The 14,681-nt window shown below is 40.9% G+C and overlaps 1 protein-coding gene across 2 annotated transcripts; it reads left to right on the top strand.

Moving 5' to 3' along the window:
- Positions 1–638: 638 nt before the first annotated feature.
- On the top strand, positions 639–14,665 carry shprh (SNF2 histone linker PHD RING helicase). 2 transcript variants are annotated; one of them, XM_007561787.2, is made up of 30 exons: positions 639–800; positions 1,533–2,135; positions 3,215–3,344; positions 3,448–3,666; positions 3,853–3,931; positions 4,711–4,861; positions 4,952–5,051; positions 5,150–5,409; positions 5,501–6,142; positions 6,822–7,073; positions 7,146–7,224; positions 7,304–7,467; positions 7,549–7,805; positions 7,946–8,067; positions 8,246–8,334; positions 8,505–8,597; positions 8,702–8,809; positions 9,249–9,391; positions 9,468–9,641; positions 10,356–10,418; positions 10,500–10,725; positions 10,894–11,031; positions 11,830–11,931; positions 12,033–12,104; positions 12,808–12,996; positions 13,070–13,162; positions 13,256–13,342; positions 13,420–13,598; positions 14,074–14,154; positions 14,233–14,665. In XM_007561787.2, the coding sequence occupies exons 2-30, from the start codon at positions 1,542–1,544 to the stop codon at positions 14,327–14,329; spliced, it is 4,983 nt and encodes a 1,660-aa protein (XP_007561849.1). In that variant the 5' UTR covers positions 639–800; positions 1,533–1,541; the 3' UTR covers positions 14,330–14,665. The 2 variants fall into 2 exon arrangements, with proteins under 2 accessions (XP_007561849.1, XP_016531763.1); XM_016676277.1 differs by having other exon boundaries at positions 639–826.
- The last annotated feature ends 16 nt before the right edge of the window (positions 14,666–14,681 follow it).

Genomic DNA, 14,681 nt, shown 5'->3' with positions numbered 1-14,681 from the left:
TCTTGTGATACATTCGAACATGGATTATTGAAAAAAAAACCTTCAGTATTTAACTACGAATTTATTAAATCAATAAATATGATACATTCCAACAAATATTAATCAATTACTTTTATTTTATTTGTGATATAAATATAGGCTAAATTATCTTACGACTTCAAAACTCACTATCTAATGAATAAGCCAACAGTTATATGAATTTATATGATGAAACATAAATATTTATTTCACAATATAGTAATGTACATACTTGTATCTTTTTACCCTCAATACACATAGGTATCAGAACCAGAACAAAAAGAAAAAAAAAAGTTTTTAATTGAATAACTTGAAAATATTACATTTGACATTTTGGTATTTTTTTATTATTATCTTCAAAATATATGTATATGCTAAATTTGACCTAAATTGTATGAAAGTAAAGATCTAATTTCTTATCGTGGAAACCCTTTTTATTATTTATTTTTAGTATGGCTTTTGACGCAGAACGAAGATGTTAAACTCTGGAAATTCTACGTCCTCAGACGGCAACAAAACAAAACAATAATAATAATAAAAAAGACGTCACTTAAATTGATCAGAAAAGACATTGTGAAGGGTTTTAGTTTCCAAAAACTATGCTTTTTTGCCCCCCTCCGACGTCACTTCCTGTATTTAAAAATGGCGGACATGAACGTCGCTGTGGATAATTGAACTGTGTTTTTGCTGCTTTTTCTGCTCGTTAATGAGGAGCTTCTTCATCATGAAGCGACTTTTGCTACAGTCGTAGTCAGCGGAGCAGCTTGGGGAAGGCTAAGAAGGTAAATGTTTTTAATATAATTTGCTGGTATGTCAAACGATAAATCTACAACGTTAGGTGAAAGCGCTCTCTGTACCGTTGTTTATATTAGCAGAAAGGCTTCCGTATTTCAAATCCTGAAACAGTGCCCTGTGCAGGTGGATAAACAAACTAGTTGCTGGTTTGCAGTAGGTTTTACCCTAAAATTAGAAGCTGTGTTAATGTACGTCTGTGTTTCACCTGATGTAATGGAGCCAAGTACATTACATAGGTTTTGTAATGATACAAATGCTCTTAACTGACAGGTTAAAGTAGTAAAATGACGAGAGCATCATAGTTAAAATGGTTGCTAATAACCCTTTAAAAAAGCCTCTACTAGACGCAGCAAAATATAAAGGTTGCACTTGCATAAAGCATAAGAGACATTGTTGTGCAACGTTTTTTAATCATGATACTCAGTTCAAAGAAATGTAAAATATGAATAAACATTATTTACAGAGTAAGGCTCAATTCCAGCTTCTTGGCTCTCTCACTTTCTAGCTCTAGAGATTTAATTCAGGTAATATGGGACACTTCAGATTTTACTATTCTATTCTAATTTTATGTATGTCTCTTATACCCATAAATAAACAGAATAAATGTTTGTATTGCCTCATAATGACACTTTATCTTGCTTTGTTTAGTTATGTGGCTCCTATTTTTGATGTGGTACAAGGTAATAAGTAATTCCTTATTAATTTTGGTCTCTGTTAAGGTTTTTACAATGAGCAGTCGAAGGAAGAGGGCCCCTCCTGTGAGGGTGGACGAAGAATCGAAGAGGAGGCTGGAATGGAACATGCTGGAGGACCGGAAGAACGAAGCCATCCAAGAGGACGACCAGACTCCGTCCTCTTCTTCCTGTCTTTCAGTTGACCCTACCGCCTGCAGCTCTTTTCTCTCCGCCGTAGAAGACATCACCGAGGAGGACGCCTGCGCTCGTTCGGTTCAGCTTTCAGATGAACTTCCCAGCACGTCCTCGGACAGCAGCGGCGCCGCCTCCGCCTCTCTGGCGGTCTCTGTGGTGCCGGCTTTAAAGCTGGGTCACGTCTGGAAGGCTCTTATCGGGGAGTTCAGCATCAGGCCGGCTTGGCTGCCGTCTGACTACGAGCACAGATCTTTTCTGGCGTACCGGACGGGCAAGCAGCTCTACCTCAGTTACAGCAGCTGTGATGAGAGCCCGGGGCCACAGTGGAGCTCTGAGGAGGACGGCTGTGCCGTGGAGTGCAGCCTCAGCAGGATCCCATTCGAGGACCTCGACTGGCTGCAGAAGAGGAGGGTGGTGCAACTCTGCCACCAGACCAAGGAGCAGGAAGTTAAGGTGCAAGTTAGGAGGTCGCTTAAACTTTTCCACATTTTGTCACGTTACAACAGAAAACTTTGTTTGGATTACATTTGACAGACCAACACAAATTGGAGCATAACTTGCTCTGTAACTTATTGGAACAGACTTATGTGCACCTATGAGTAATTAATCAATTTAATTGCATGATAAACTAAAATGAGCTTGATAATTTCCAGGGTGATGATTAATATTTTTTTGACAGGCAGTTCTTTTCACAGAGACTTCATAATCCTTCTTATTTACGGTTTGGGATGGGTGTGCTTTTTATTTCCATGTTATTTATTGATTTTGGTTGTTGTGCTTTGTTTTGCACATTTAAATATCTTCAAGTTCCAGTGTTAAATGTCCTTTACAAAATGAAATTATGCCATTTTGCCATTATAAATACATTACTGGAAAATGGTCTCAAAACACAACAGTATTATCATTAATCACGATAATTACTGGGACAATTTATCATCCTGAAAAACGTGTTATTGTGACAAGCCTACTTATTGTAACATAGCAATACTATATCACAGGATTAGTGGTTGTAATATTAGGAAGACATATTTTTGCAATTAACTACAGGCATATTCACAAAATTAGATTACACACACCGATGAGGCTCGTTTGTCAGATTAAGCGTATTTTTGAAAATAACAACCTTTAAGCAATTACTAAGCATGCATTTCATTAATCCCATATTTCTGCTTTGAATATGTGTTTTTTTTTGTTTTGAGTTCTTTTTTTGTTTTTAATTTTTGGTTTTTTTTGGGTTTTAGGCGGAAATTCTTCTTATTTACCGGAATTGGGGGTTTGAAACCTTTTTTTTTTTTGAATTTTTTTTTTTTATTTTGCCTTGATTTTGTTTCTTGAATTAAAAAACACCTAATTTTTAATTTATTGAACATGACTGTACAGGTTTATAGTCTGTACACAGTAATGTTAATAATCCGGTATAATTAGTGATTAATTACAGATTTGTTTTCCGGATGCTTTAGAGCTAATTTAAGATATAATAATATTGTTTCCCTCATGCTGCATGAAAGCTGAGTGTTGTCTTTGTGTGACAGGTGGGAATTTACCTGCTGGAAACTGGGCTGGGGAAGCCAGAGTTCCTCAGCGAGGGAAACGCTCGGCCGAAGAAAGCGACTCAGATAATGCAGAAGCTGATGGAATATTTCTACGATTTCATCATTCCTGGTGCGCGTTTGGGCCCAGTTTGTAACGTTAGCCACTAAATGAACCCTATGCTCCTTCAGAGCCCTCTCTTAACCGTTTCTCCTTCTTTTTTATTTTGATGCAGAAGTCGTAGAGAACGAGGAGGAGGAGTGCGACACTGATCTGGAGAGGCAGAACGTGGAGGAACTCTACGACTACGTGAGGCACCAGCACCAGGAGGAGAACCAGGACGTAACATACGACGTCCAGCACAAGGTTCTGATTCCCGTCCTCAGGCCCTACCAGAGCCAGGCCGTCAACTGGATGCTGAGGAGAGAGAAATATAACATTAGTGCACCTAAAGGTACATATGATGATGATGATAGTGAAAGGTATGCATGTCCATTTCAGGGAAACTTGGGAATTTAAGTGATTACTTGAGACTATATAAAAGGTGAAAAAGACGTTTCGAGTGTTCGTAGAAAAAACCAGAGATTATGCGAGCTTTATATATTGAAGATTGTGATGTATTTTCTGCTTTTGTTTGTAGAACACTCCCTGCATTTCCTGTGGCGAGAGGTTGTGACTTTATGTGGCAAGAAGTTGTTTTATAATCCCTTTACCGGCTGGTAAGAAGAACCACTTTTTCTGAAACACGTGTAATCAATAATAAGAACAATAACAAATCTATTTATGTTCCTCGTCTTAGGTTGTATTTTAGTGCTTTCTCTTTGAGCATGTTTTTTTTTTGGTCATAGTGCTACAGTTGTTACTTAAGAAAAACAAGCCAGTAGACATTGAAACTCTGCTGAAGTTGCGCTGCCATTTTTTTCTCCCCCCAATTAAACTCACACTGCAGCCTTAACCAGTAAAACTGGAGACTTCCCTTGTAAATAAAGAAAAGTTCATGCACTGGTTTTTGGATAAATGTAACACCACCCACCAGTAGGTGGCGGTATAGCTCAACACAAATGTTATAGTTTGAATATTATATGGTGCTAAAGGAGGGTTTTACTCCTCAATGAAGCCATCTGGGTTTCACTTTCAAATCTGCTCACACAAAATAAAAATAAAACAACATTGAATGGATAAAATCATTGGATGTTTCTGCATGTGATGAGCAAAGCCACGCCCTTATGTCCTCCAAAGAGATTTTGTCACATCTTTGCAAGGAAATTTCAAAACGTTTTAAGCCTGACTGGTCCAGAAATGTGCATGTCTTACTAAGAAACAAAGCCGAATACCATAGGTAGTACAATTTTTGAAAAATAAACAAGATGCACGTTTTACAGCTCCTACCTAAAAGCTAGATTTTAAAGATATTGTATTAGTACCTGCAGTTTTATCTGTTTTTTTTTTCCATCCTGAAGCATATGTTTAGTTTTATCTGCGTTTCCTGTTATTTTAGCTTAATTCGAGAATTCCCGCTGGCCGGAATCGAGTGGCCCGGTGGGATCCTGGCCGATGAGATGGGGCTCGGGAAAACGGTGGAGGTTTTGGCGCTTATTCTCTTCCATACTCGTCAGAATCTGGAGCAGGAGGCCCTCACTTTGCCTGTGGTGTGAACTTCTTGCACAGTATTATCTTTTTGAACGAGACCTTTGAAAACTGCAACCCTTTTATAGCTCGTTACCTTCTGCTCACTGCAGGGAAAATCTGTGAATTACTTTGTTCCTCCTCGTCCGTTAGAAGTGAAAGCTACGTGCTACAAGCCTGAAGCTCAGCCGAAAATAAAAACGTCCCACCCAGGTGCGACACCCTCATCCGTCTCTTGACACATCTGTATGTTCAAAGTTGATCTTGCATTTTTTTTAAAAGTGGGTTTTTTTGGGGGGCGTTTTCTGCAGCTGTGCGTGTGATGTTGCTAAATGCAATAAAGGAGATGCGGACCGGCAAAGGAGCCTCTGTCAACGCTGTGTTCACCTACATCCGGGCCACTTACGGCTACGACCTCCTGAAGAACCGCAATCACATCAAGAAGACGCTCGCGAAGCTGATAAATGAAGGATTTGTCGACCGCGTAAAGGGCCGGGGTCTGGCAGGTTCTTTCAAGTTGGGGAAGAACTTCAAAGAAACAAAGAAAATCTTGTCTGCAGCGTCCAAGTTGGTAAGAATCTGCAACTTCCGTGTCAAAATTTGATGCCGTGATTAATCGGTCACTTTGATTTCTCTCCTTGATCAACGTTTGTCTTTGTTAGATCTTCAGACCAGCAGAGAGCACGCCAAGGAAGACGTTTCAAAGGCGAGCGAAGGAGAAGGCCGAGGCGGCTCTCCAGAACTCCCTCTCAGACGATCAGAGAGATCTGAGCCCCGCATCGGACCGGCGTGACACAGAGCGAAAAGAACAAAAGCAATGGGAGGAAAAAGCGAACAAGAAAGCCGATCTGGAAGATGGTGCAACGTCGACGGGTTCTGCCGCGGTATCTTTACGGCTTTCTCTGGGTAAAGTTGAGTCAGACACACAGGGGATTCCCGGGGCAGACAGAGGAGAAGAAGCCTCTGGGACGGATTCGCAGGACAAGACGGAAACTCCCACCAGAGTGTCCGTAGTCCCGTTCAACACTGCCGATTACCGCTTCGAGTGCATCTGTGGAGAGCTGGGCATTATTGACTACAAGCCACGTGTGCAGTGTATGAACTGTCAGCTGTGGCAACATGCAGAATGTGTGAACTATAAGGAGGAGAGCCTCACAACCACACCCTTCTACTGCCCTCACTGCCTGGTGGCTATGAAACCAGTATCCACTGGTGCCACACTAATCATTTCGCCCAGCTCCATCTGCCACCAGTGGGTGGAGGAGATCAACCGCCACATCAGATCCTCCTCCCTGCGCGTGCTGGTGAGCGAGATTTATTTACTCTTTTTTTTTAAAGCGGCTAAATAGTTCTGCAATCAATTAGCTAATCAATTGATTGGCGATTAATTGATTCATTGTCAGTTATTCTGATGATTAATTGATTAATCGGATAAAAATACTGTCACATTCTACAGAGTTTTCATTTAGCTACTTAAGCCTTTTCAATACAATATTAGAAATACATTAAAAGATGCAAAGAAACGTTCAATTAATTTTGTAAACTTTTGCCTAAAATAAATTAACTAAGAATTTCTTTAGTAAATTTGAACCTGGTGAAGCTAAAACTACAACACCCGAGGAGTTTTAGATAAAACAAAGGCATTTTACAAAATGGATATATATTTTGTACAATTTTGACTAATCGCTGCTAATCACTGAATATATATATTTTTTTATTTCAGCAAATGACCTTTTTTGAGGCTGTATATTCCAGTTAATGATTAATCAATTATTAAATTAGATTCATCACGATTAATCCAATTAATCGTTTCACCTCTATTTGGTTTTAAAGCCTTCTATGTCTTTCTATGTGTTGGAAATAGTTGTCATTCTGTCTTATTAAACTCCACCTTACATCTGTTTTCTTACATTTGAGTTTATTTTTTTTTACAGCTCCTGTTCTTCTCTAAAATAGCTCCGTGTGTGTGTGTCCGTCTCTCAGGTGTATCAGGGCGTGAAGAAACATGGGTTCATCCAGCCTCGGATGCTCGCCGAGCAGGACGTGGTCATCACCACCTACGACGTTCTTCGCTCTGAGCTCAACTACGTCGACATCCCCCACAGCAACAGCAAGGACGGCCGACGCTTCCGCAACCAGAAGCGCTACATGGCGGTCCCCAGCCCTCTGGTGGCCGTGGAGTGGTGGCGCATCTGTCTGGACGAGGCCCAGATGGTCGAGTGTCCCACTGCCAAGGTGAGTCGAGGTCGCGCTCTTCTGTTGTTCATAAACGTGTCAATTTACGTGTGCTACTTTTCTGGCCGCCAGGCTGCAGAAATGGCTCTACGTCTTGCCTCCGTCAACCGTTGGTGCGTCAGCGGCACTCCCGTCCAACGAGGCCTCGAAGGTAAAGTTGTCGATGGAAAACCGTCGACCTGAGTCCATTGAATCTCTCCGCTCCCCACTGAACTCGTCGTGTTTTGTAGATCTGTACGGCCTGACGCTTTTTCTCGGAGTGGATCCATACTGGGTGAAGTACTGGTGGGACCAGCTGCTTTATCGCCCCTATCGCCGCGGAAACACAGAACCTCTGTACAATGTGATTGCTCAGATATTGTGGCGGTCGGCTAAAAAGGACGTCATCGATCAGGTAGGGTTTTTAAGAGCTCCGCGCCGACTTTTCAGACAATTTCACCGAAACTAAATGCATTATTTATTCTTCCCTCTTCAGATTCAGATCCCCCCTCAGACAGAGGAAGTGCACTGGCTTCATTTTTCTCCTGTTGAGGGCCATTTCTACCATCGCCAGCACGAGGTCTGCTCCCAGGATGCTCTGGTCAAACTCAGGAAAATCTCTGACTGGAGCCTGAAACTGGGCAGCCTGGACCGCCGCACCGTCAACACCATCCTGTACCCGCTACTGAGGCTGCGCCAGGCCTGCTGCCACCCGCAGGCCGTGAGGGGGGAGTTCCTGCCTCTGCAGAAAAGGTTTTCTTTTAGCACCCACTAATTACTAACCCTGCTAGACTAGGCAGAGTCAACCAGGAAGCTAATAGGGCGCATTTGTGTTTATTTTAAGCTCACCAAGTCTGCGTAGGCGAGATTTAAGCGCGTTTCTCTTCTTTCAGCACCATGACAATGGAGGAGCTCCTCAAGTCCTTGCAGAAGAAATGTCGAGTGGAGTGTGAAGAAGCTCACAGACAGCTGGTGTGCGCACTCAACGGCTTAGCTGGAATTCACATCATCCGAGGTATAAAACGCCCGCCCGCTTTGCTCCCGTTTCCCATGGGAAGAAGTTCAAAACAAAACACGATCTCATCTTTGTTGCGTTTTGTACGGATATGTGAGGTTATTCCTACAGTCTCATCTCATTACCTCAAATTGCAGCAAGAGTCACTCAGGACAACTGCTTCTTTTGTCACCTGCAGGCGAGTTTGTGGAGGCCGCAGAGATGTATAGAGAAGTTCTTCGCTCATCAGAGGAGCACAAAGGCCGGCTGAAAACTGATTCATTACAGGTGTGTGGGATCATTGTTGATTATTTTTCAACACTACATTGACGTTTGTGGTTGAGGGTGGCAAACGTAGAAAAATTCAAGGGGTTATAAATGTAGGAAGTCGTGCTCTTCTCCGGTTTTGTCCAGACATAAGAGTTTAATATTATTCTTTCACCATTAATGCAAACCAGCGACTTCACGCCACTCACAACCTAATGGAGCTGCTCAATGCAAAGCATCGTGGGATTCCTCCAACACTCAGAGATGACCGACTCGGTGAAGAGGTACGCAGCGCAGATTTGTTACGAAAACAAGTGTAGTGTTTTAGATATAAACATCGTTGGAGGTCTGTTCCAAATTCGTTTCCTTTTAAAATATTTGTCTGCAGGCTGAGCAGCTGCGGCAGCATTACATGACCAAATACGACTCGGAGGTGGCCGACGCCCACCAGGCTCTGCAGCCGGTGCTGCAGAACATCAAAGAGCTGAAGCGCAAAGTGAGAAATGGCACATATTCTTTCAAAAACATTCAAACATTCGTTGTTGCTGTCAGATTTATTATTTTTATGCTACAGAAATAGATGAATTTTTCAATAATTATCTGAACAAGATGAGCAGTTACAACAGAAGTATTTATTATTGTTTTATTGCTTTTTCTGTTACTTGTATTTTCTTGTATTTCTAGTTTTTTGAACATAACAAATAAACTTGAGTAAACAAACTGCAACATCAATAGAGACAAAATAAAAAAATATAAAATGAAAGAAAATTTACTCAAAATTAGTCCTGAGATTTTGGGCAGAAATGTTCCATTGCTTTCATGTTGCTGTTAATTAAGAATCCAGTAGTGTAATTAAAATAATTACCTCACTATTTTCTGAGATAATTTGAAAAAGATAAGCTTCCAATCAGACAGATTTACTTTTTAATCTCCAGGTGAACTTGAACTCCCCCTGGTGGTTGGAAGTCGTCCAGGTGTCAACTCGCTGTTCCACCGATGAAGATCTGGTGTCTCGTGTGAAGAATGAGCTAACTTCCAGCTACAAGCAGCAGGCCAACAAACTCTCCATGGCAGACAAGTAAAACGCCTCTGCTTAGCTTCCACTGTTAGCAATCACGCTAATAACAACTAAAAACATGCTGGGTTCCCTGCAGGTTCCGTGACGCTTGTGGTCTGCAGTTCCTTCTCACCACACAAATGCAAGATCTAATGAAGTCACAAAAGACGGTCCGAGACGCAGTGAAGAGTCTTGAGGGCCCAGCTTCTAAGGAAGTGATTGAAGAGGCCACCATTTGCCACCTTAGGCCAATGCGACTGCCTCTCAATAAGTAAGTTACCGATACCAGTACTCTGGGTCATCATCACATTATACATGATGCTCTACAATATGTACAATATGTAGTTGTATGAGCGACCCCTCTTAAAGCTTTTATAACTAACATGTGTTTTACATATTTGTTAAAACTGTGACTGTGTCATGACAGCAGAGCACGAGACAGATAAAATGTGGAAAGAAAATGTTATCTCCTCCATGTGGTTCTACTGCCATTGTGAGAAATACACCGCTTGGCCAGAAACAACCAATCAGATCCAGGAGGAGAGTCAGTTATGCTTGGATACGTGCTGCTCACACCTCCCTTCTTCTCTGCTACCCTACAGCTAGCTCCCCTCACAGCTAGCTCCTCTCAAATTACTAAGGCTAGTTAGCATGGCCACTGATGACGGTGGATATGCAATTTTTTATAAGAATGTGCCATTAGCACATTTAGCACCATGTACATGAGCATGATTGACAGTGCCAAGACCCTCCTCCTGGCTCTGATTGGTTGTTTTTGACTGAGCTGTGTATTTCTGCAGATGGCAGTGGGACCACAGGGGAGCTTGATACATATATATATATTTTGTTTGTTTTCCACAGATCATCTGCCTCATCAGGACATAGTGACAGTTTTAACAAATATAAAAAAAAATATTGTTTATAAAAGTTGCATAAATCAGCTTTAAAAGTCATGAACTACACCTCATCTCTTTTTATGTCACAGCTGTGTGTTTTGTAAAGCCGACGAGCTTTTCACTGATTATGAATCCAAGTTGTTTGCTCACACGTAAGTAAGCAGGCGCCTTGAGTTTTCCAACTTGTATTGAAATTGAACACCCAAAGTGATAGAAACTAAATCCGTCCTCAGGGTGAAAGGCCAGACGGCCATCTTTGAAGAGATGATTGAGGATGAGGAAGGCCTGGTGGACGACCGCCTCCCCACCACCAGTCGCGGTCTGTGGGCGGCGAGCGAGACGGAGCGCACTCTGAAAGCCATCCTGTCGTTCGCCAAAGCTAAGCGCATGGACCCAGAGCTGGTGGAGGAGGGCAACACGTTCATGGAGCTGTTTGAGAACTGGAAGAAGGAGTATAAGGTAAGTGGGCTTCTCTTATATTTTGGAATTGAGGAAGAAAGTTTCCTGTCTGCTTTAGGAAAAATGTCAAATTACAAAAGGTCAAAGAGATTTTTATATTTGTCTGTAACTTGTTAGACAGTTGTACTTTTGCAAGTTAAAAAGAAGATTCATTTGGTGTTATTCCAGGTGTTGCATGAGTACTGGATGGTGCTGCGCAATCATGTGTCGGCCATTGACGAGTTGGGCATGGCGACTGAACGGCTGCGTGTTCGTCTGCCTGACGAACCGAAGCCCAAACTGCTGCACATTATAGAACCACATGAAGTAAGTAAACAGAGTGATACAATCTGTTACTAATCAGATGTTTAAACCCGTCTTATCAAAGTAGGACTGTACTATATGACTGAAAAACATATCATGATATAATAGTTTCATATCAGTCAATATCGATAATTACTGATTAGTTTTTTGTTTTAAATATTTGCAATGCTGACAATCTAGTGCCATGACCTTTCCTGTTTTATCCACAGTTTTTACTCTGTCATTATTTTATTTTTAAGCAGTCATAACAAATTTTGCTGGATGATAAATTGTCTCAGAAGTTATTGTAATAAACAGTAATGCTGTTTTACACAATTTTAAGTTATATAATGGTATATATGTATGTGGGTATTTTTATTTAACTAGGAAAAGAATCTAACTGAGTTAAAAATTATTGCGCCACGAAAGCAAAACCTGAAACTGCTGCTTTGCATGTTACTCCACAGGTTGTTGCTAGGTAACCAAAGAGCGAGTGAGTTAGTTGATGAGGCTCACTTTGCTTAGCTAGTCTTGAGAGGTTAAAGTCTTTTCTCTGCCTACATCACCCAGAATTCTGTGCGGTTCTGAATTCAGTGAAATTATTGAATATTCTATCAGACATATTATCTATTGATTGATGACGTGTCTGTTGCATTGTTATTGATTTATTGTCCAGCCCTACATTAAAAGGTAAAGTACGTTTATCTAGTTTTGACCCTTGTGCTCGCTGACTTTAATTATGAAACATTTTCACTGATAGTCTGTCGCTTTTGTTGCTTTTCTATCTTTTTTGCCCTCTGCTCTCCATGGTTTTGCCGTCAGGTGGAGCAGAACAGGGTGAAGCTCCTGAACGATCAAGCTGTGGCCAAGTCTCAACTCCAAAAGAAGCTTGGACAGTTTCTGTATCTAACCAATCTGGAAAAGGTACGTTTATAATTGTTAGCAGCATTTCGTTGTATCTTTTGGAGTAATTATGAAACATTTAATGTAGTCTGACTCCATGTTCCATGAATTTTGTATCCAAGTCACAGGACAAGTCAACTGGAGGGCTGAACCCAGAGCCATGCCCCATCTGTGCTCGTCCTCTGGGGCAGGAGGTGAGTGTTTTATATTAAATATATTAAAAGAATGAAAGAACAAGGCTCAACTTTTAAGCAATATTCCCATAAATATCAATTTAAACAATTTTGCTTTTGGATGCTTACTGATAAGCTTGTCAAAATAAGCAATAGATCATGATAAATTTGAATGATAAATTAAAATGAGTTCAATATTTTCCATTTGTATGAGTTGGCGTTTTTCTCTTTTCATACCAAAAATTACCAAAAATTGGACAAAAGTCATCAGTCTGGTGCTTTGGTCTCAACCAGCCCTAGTTTTATTTACAGACTTCATGATTCATTTTATTTGCCGTTTCTTTTCTTTTCTTTATTTTGAATATTTAAAATGTCTTGCATTTTCCGTGTTAAATGTTCACGAGAATTTAAAGTTTATTGATCTTTGACAATGTCTGGCGTTATCGGGCTATGACCATTATATCACATGAAAATGGTCTCAAAACAACACTATTATCATTTATTGCAATAACTTCTGGGACAATTTATTGTCCAGTAAAATGTGTGTGACAGGCCTACTAATTGCTTTTGAATTTTTTATAACATCTAACATTTGACATTTAATCAAATTTACCACAATCTCACTGCTATTATGCTGTTCTCTGGGAGCAGTGAGTCAAAAATAACCTCAATCAGGTTGCAAACTGTGAACTACTTACTTTCCACCGTTATTTCCTCCTTATAGTGGGCCGTGTTGACTTGCGGCCACTGCTTCTGTAACGAGTGCATTGCCATCATCGTGGAGCAGTACAGTGTGGGCTCAAGGCGGCGAGCCATCAAGTGTGCCATTTGCAGGCAGACCACTTCCCACACAGAAATCTCCTATGTGTTCACTACCCAGTCTTCCAGCCACGACCAGGACATACCAGTCAAGGTTGATCGACAATTGCATTTTAAACATGTTAAGTTTTGGACTTTTTGTTAACAGCTGTAATTGTTTTGTGCAGGGCAGCCACTCTACCAAAGTGGAGGCGGTTGTGAGAACACTAAAGCAGATCCAGATGAACAATCCCGGAGCCAAATGTCTCGTCTTTTCAACGGTAAATGAAGCATTTCTGCTGCGAAGGACTGTTGTTTGTTGTGATATTGAGCTTGGATGTGATCTGGATTGTTTCCTCGTGTCTTGCAAACAGTGGCAGAGTGTCCTGGACATCATCGCCAAGGCCTTGTTGGACAATAATCTGGAGTTTTCACAAATCAATGGAATTCATAAGTTCCAGGTTTGGCTTTAAACATTTCACAGAAATCATAGCAAACCATCTAGATCACTGATATTTTTTTTCTTGTGTGTTTTCAGGAGAATCTTAGTTCTTTCAAATACGATGAAAAGATCAATATTCTCCTCCTCCCACTCCACACTGGCTCCAATGGGCTGAATATCATCGAAGCAACACACGTGTTGCTGGTCGAACCAATCCTCAACCCAGCTCACGAACTCCAGGCTATAGGGAGGGTGCACCGGATTGGCCAAACAAAGTAAGCGACAGGAAGCTGCACATCAAGAAAGAAATCTAACTTGCGTTCCCACAAGTAAAGATGTAATGAGGGGCAATGTTTCCCATTTTCAAAGCTTTCTTATACAGACTCAAATGATCACTTTATGACAATTACAAATTCACAATCTTACATCAAGCACACATACAGAACTTTTCATTGATGTCTTTTGTATATTTAACTTTAAGCTTTTAGTTTAGCCTTCACAGTACTCTGCAAAAATGCGCTTCCCCTTTAAATGGTTTTACAATCTGTGTTGCTTCGACCACAAACGTCAGTGTATTTTATAGGGATTTTTATCTGATGAATCAGACAAAGTAGTACATCATTGTGGACGACTTTGGCTGAATTAAATGTGTTTAATTATCTCTTTGACCTATCATAAACACATGGAAGTTTGTGGTTGGCACATGACAAAATGTGGGAAAATGTAACATTGGTGTTCTCTGTCCAACAGGCCGACATTTGTACACAGATTCCTGATCAAATCCACTATCGAGGAGCGAATGCAAGCGATGCTGAAGACGGCAGAAAAGAGGTGGTTTTCAAAACACCATCATTGGTATATGTACTATTAATTTAAATACTAACAGAATGTGTTTTGCTTTAATTGTAGTCACACCAGCACAGCCATGAAGCATTCGGAGGCTGCCGTTCTGACGGTGGCTGACCTGGCTGATCTTTTTACGGAGGACACCGAACCTCTGGAGTGAATCCGAACTGACTCTGTACCCAGTGGCGATGGAAGTACTAAGATTTTGCACATTCCTTTTTATATACATATGTAAGCATCTTACGAAATGCATTTCCAAGAATATATTGTTGTTTTTTTAAGCAAATCACTGACAACAAGCAACGTATTTAAAGCCACATTTTAATGTAAGTCAGTTCTCGTTCTAACAGACTCAGCTGTTTATATTCACTCTCGGTTGTAACGTTTGACTAGACTGCACAGCATCATGCGCTACTCTGAATCTCACTGTACGGCCACAATAAAACCTCATTCAGGTGAAGCTACCACAAGCGGTAAATAAAAGTGTGTCAGTGAAACAATGTTGGCTTTTC

The sequence above is a fragment of the Poecilia formosa genome, unplaced genomic scaffold (genome assembly GCF_000485575.1).
Source record: "Poecilia formosa unplaced genomic scaffold, Poecilia_formosa-5.1.2 Scaffold131, whole genome shotgun sequence".
NCBI classification, from domain to species: domain Eukaryota; kingdom Metazoa; phylum Chordata; class Actinopteri; order Cyprinodontiformes; family Poeciliidae; genus Poecilia; species Poecilia formosa.
The sequence above is the reverse complement of the archived record's forward strand: the minus strand, read 5'-3'. Positions and strand labels throughout refer to the sequence as shown.

Bases quoted from the DNA above. Each gene is read 5' to 3' on its own strand.
- shprh (XM_007561787.2), top strand. From the start codon at position 1,542: ATGAGCAGTCGAAGGAAGAGGGCCCCTCCTGTGAGGGTGGACGAAGAA. The intron at 2,136-3,214 runs GTGCAAGTTAGG...TTTGTGTGACAG, and splicing joins CCAAGGAGCAGGAAGTTAAG to GTGGGAATTTACCTGCTGGA. The intron at 6,143-6,821 runs GTGAGCGAGATT...TCCGTCTCTCAG, and splicing joins CCTCCTCCCTGCGCGTGCTG to GTGTATCAGGGCGTGAAGAA.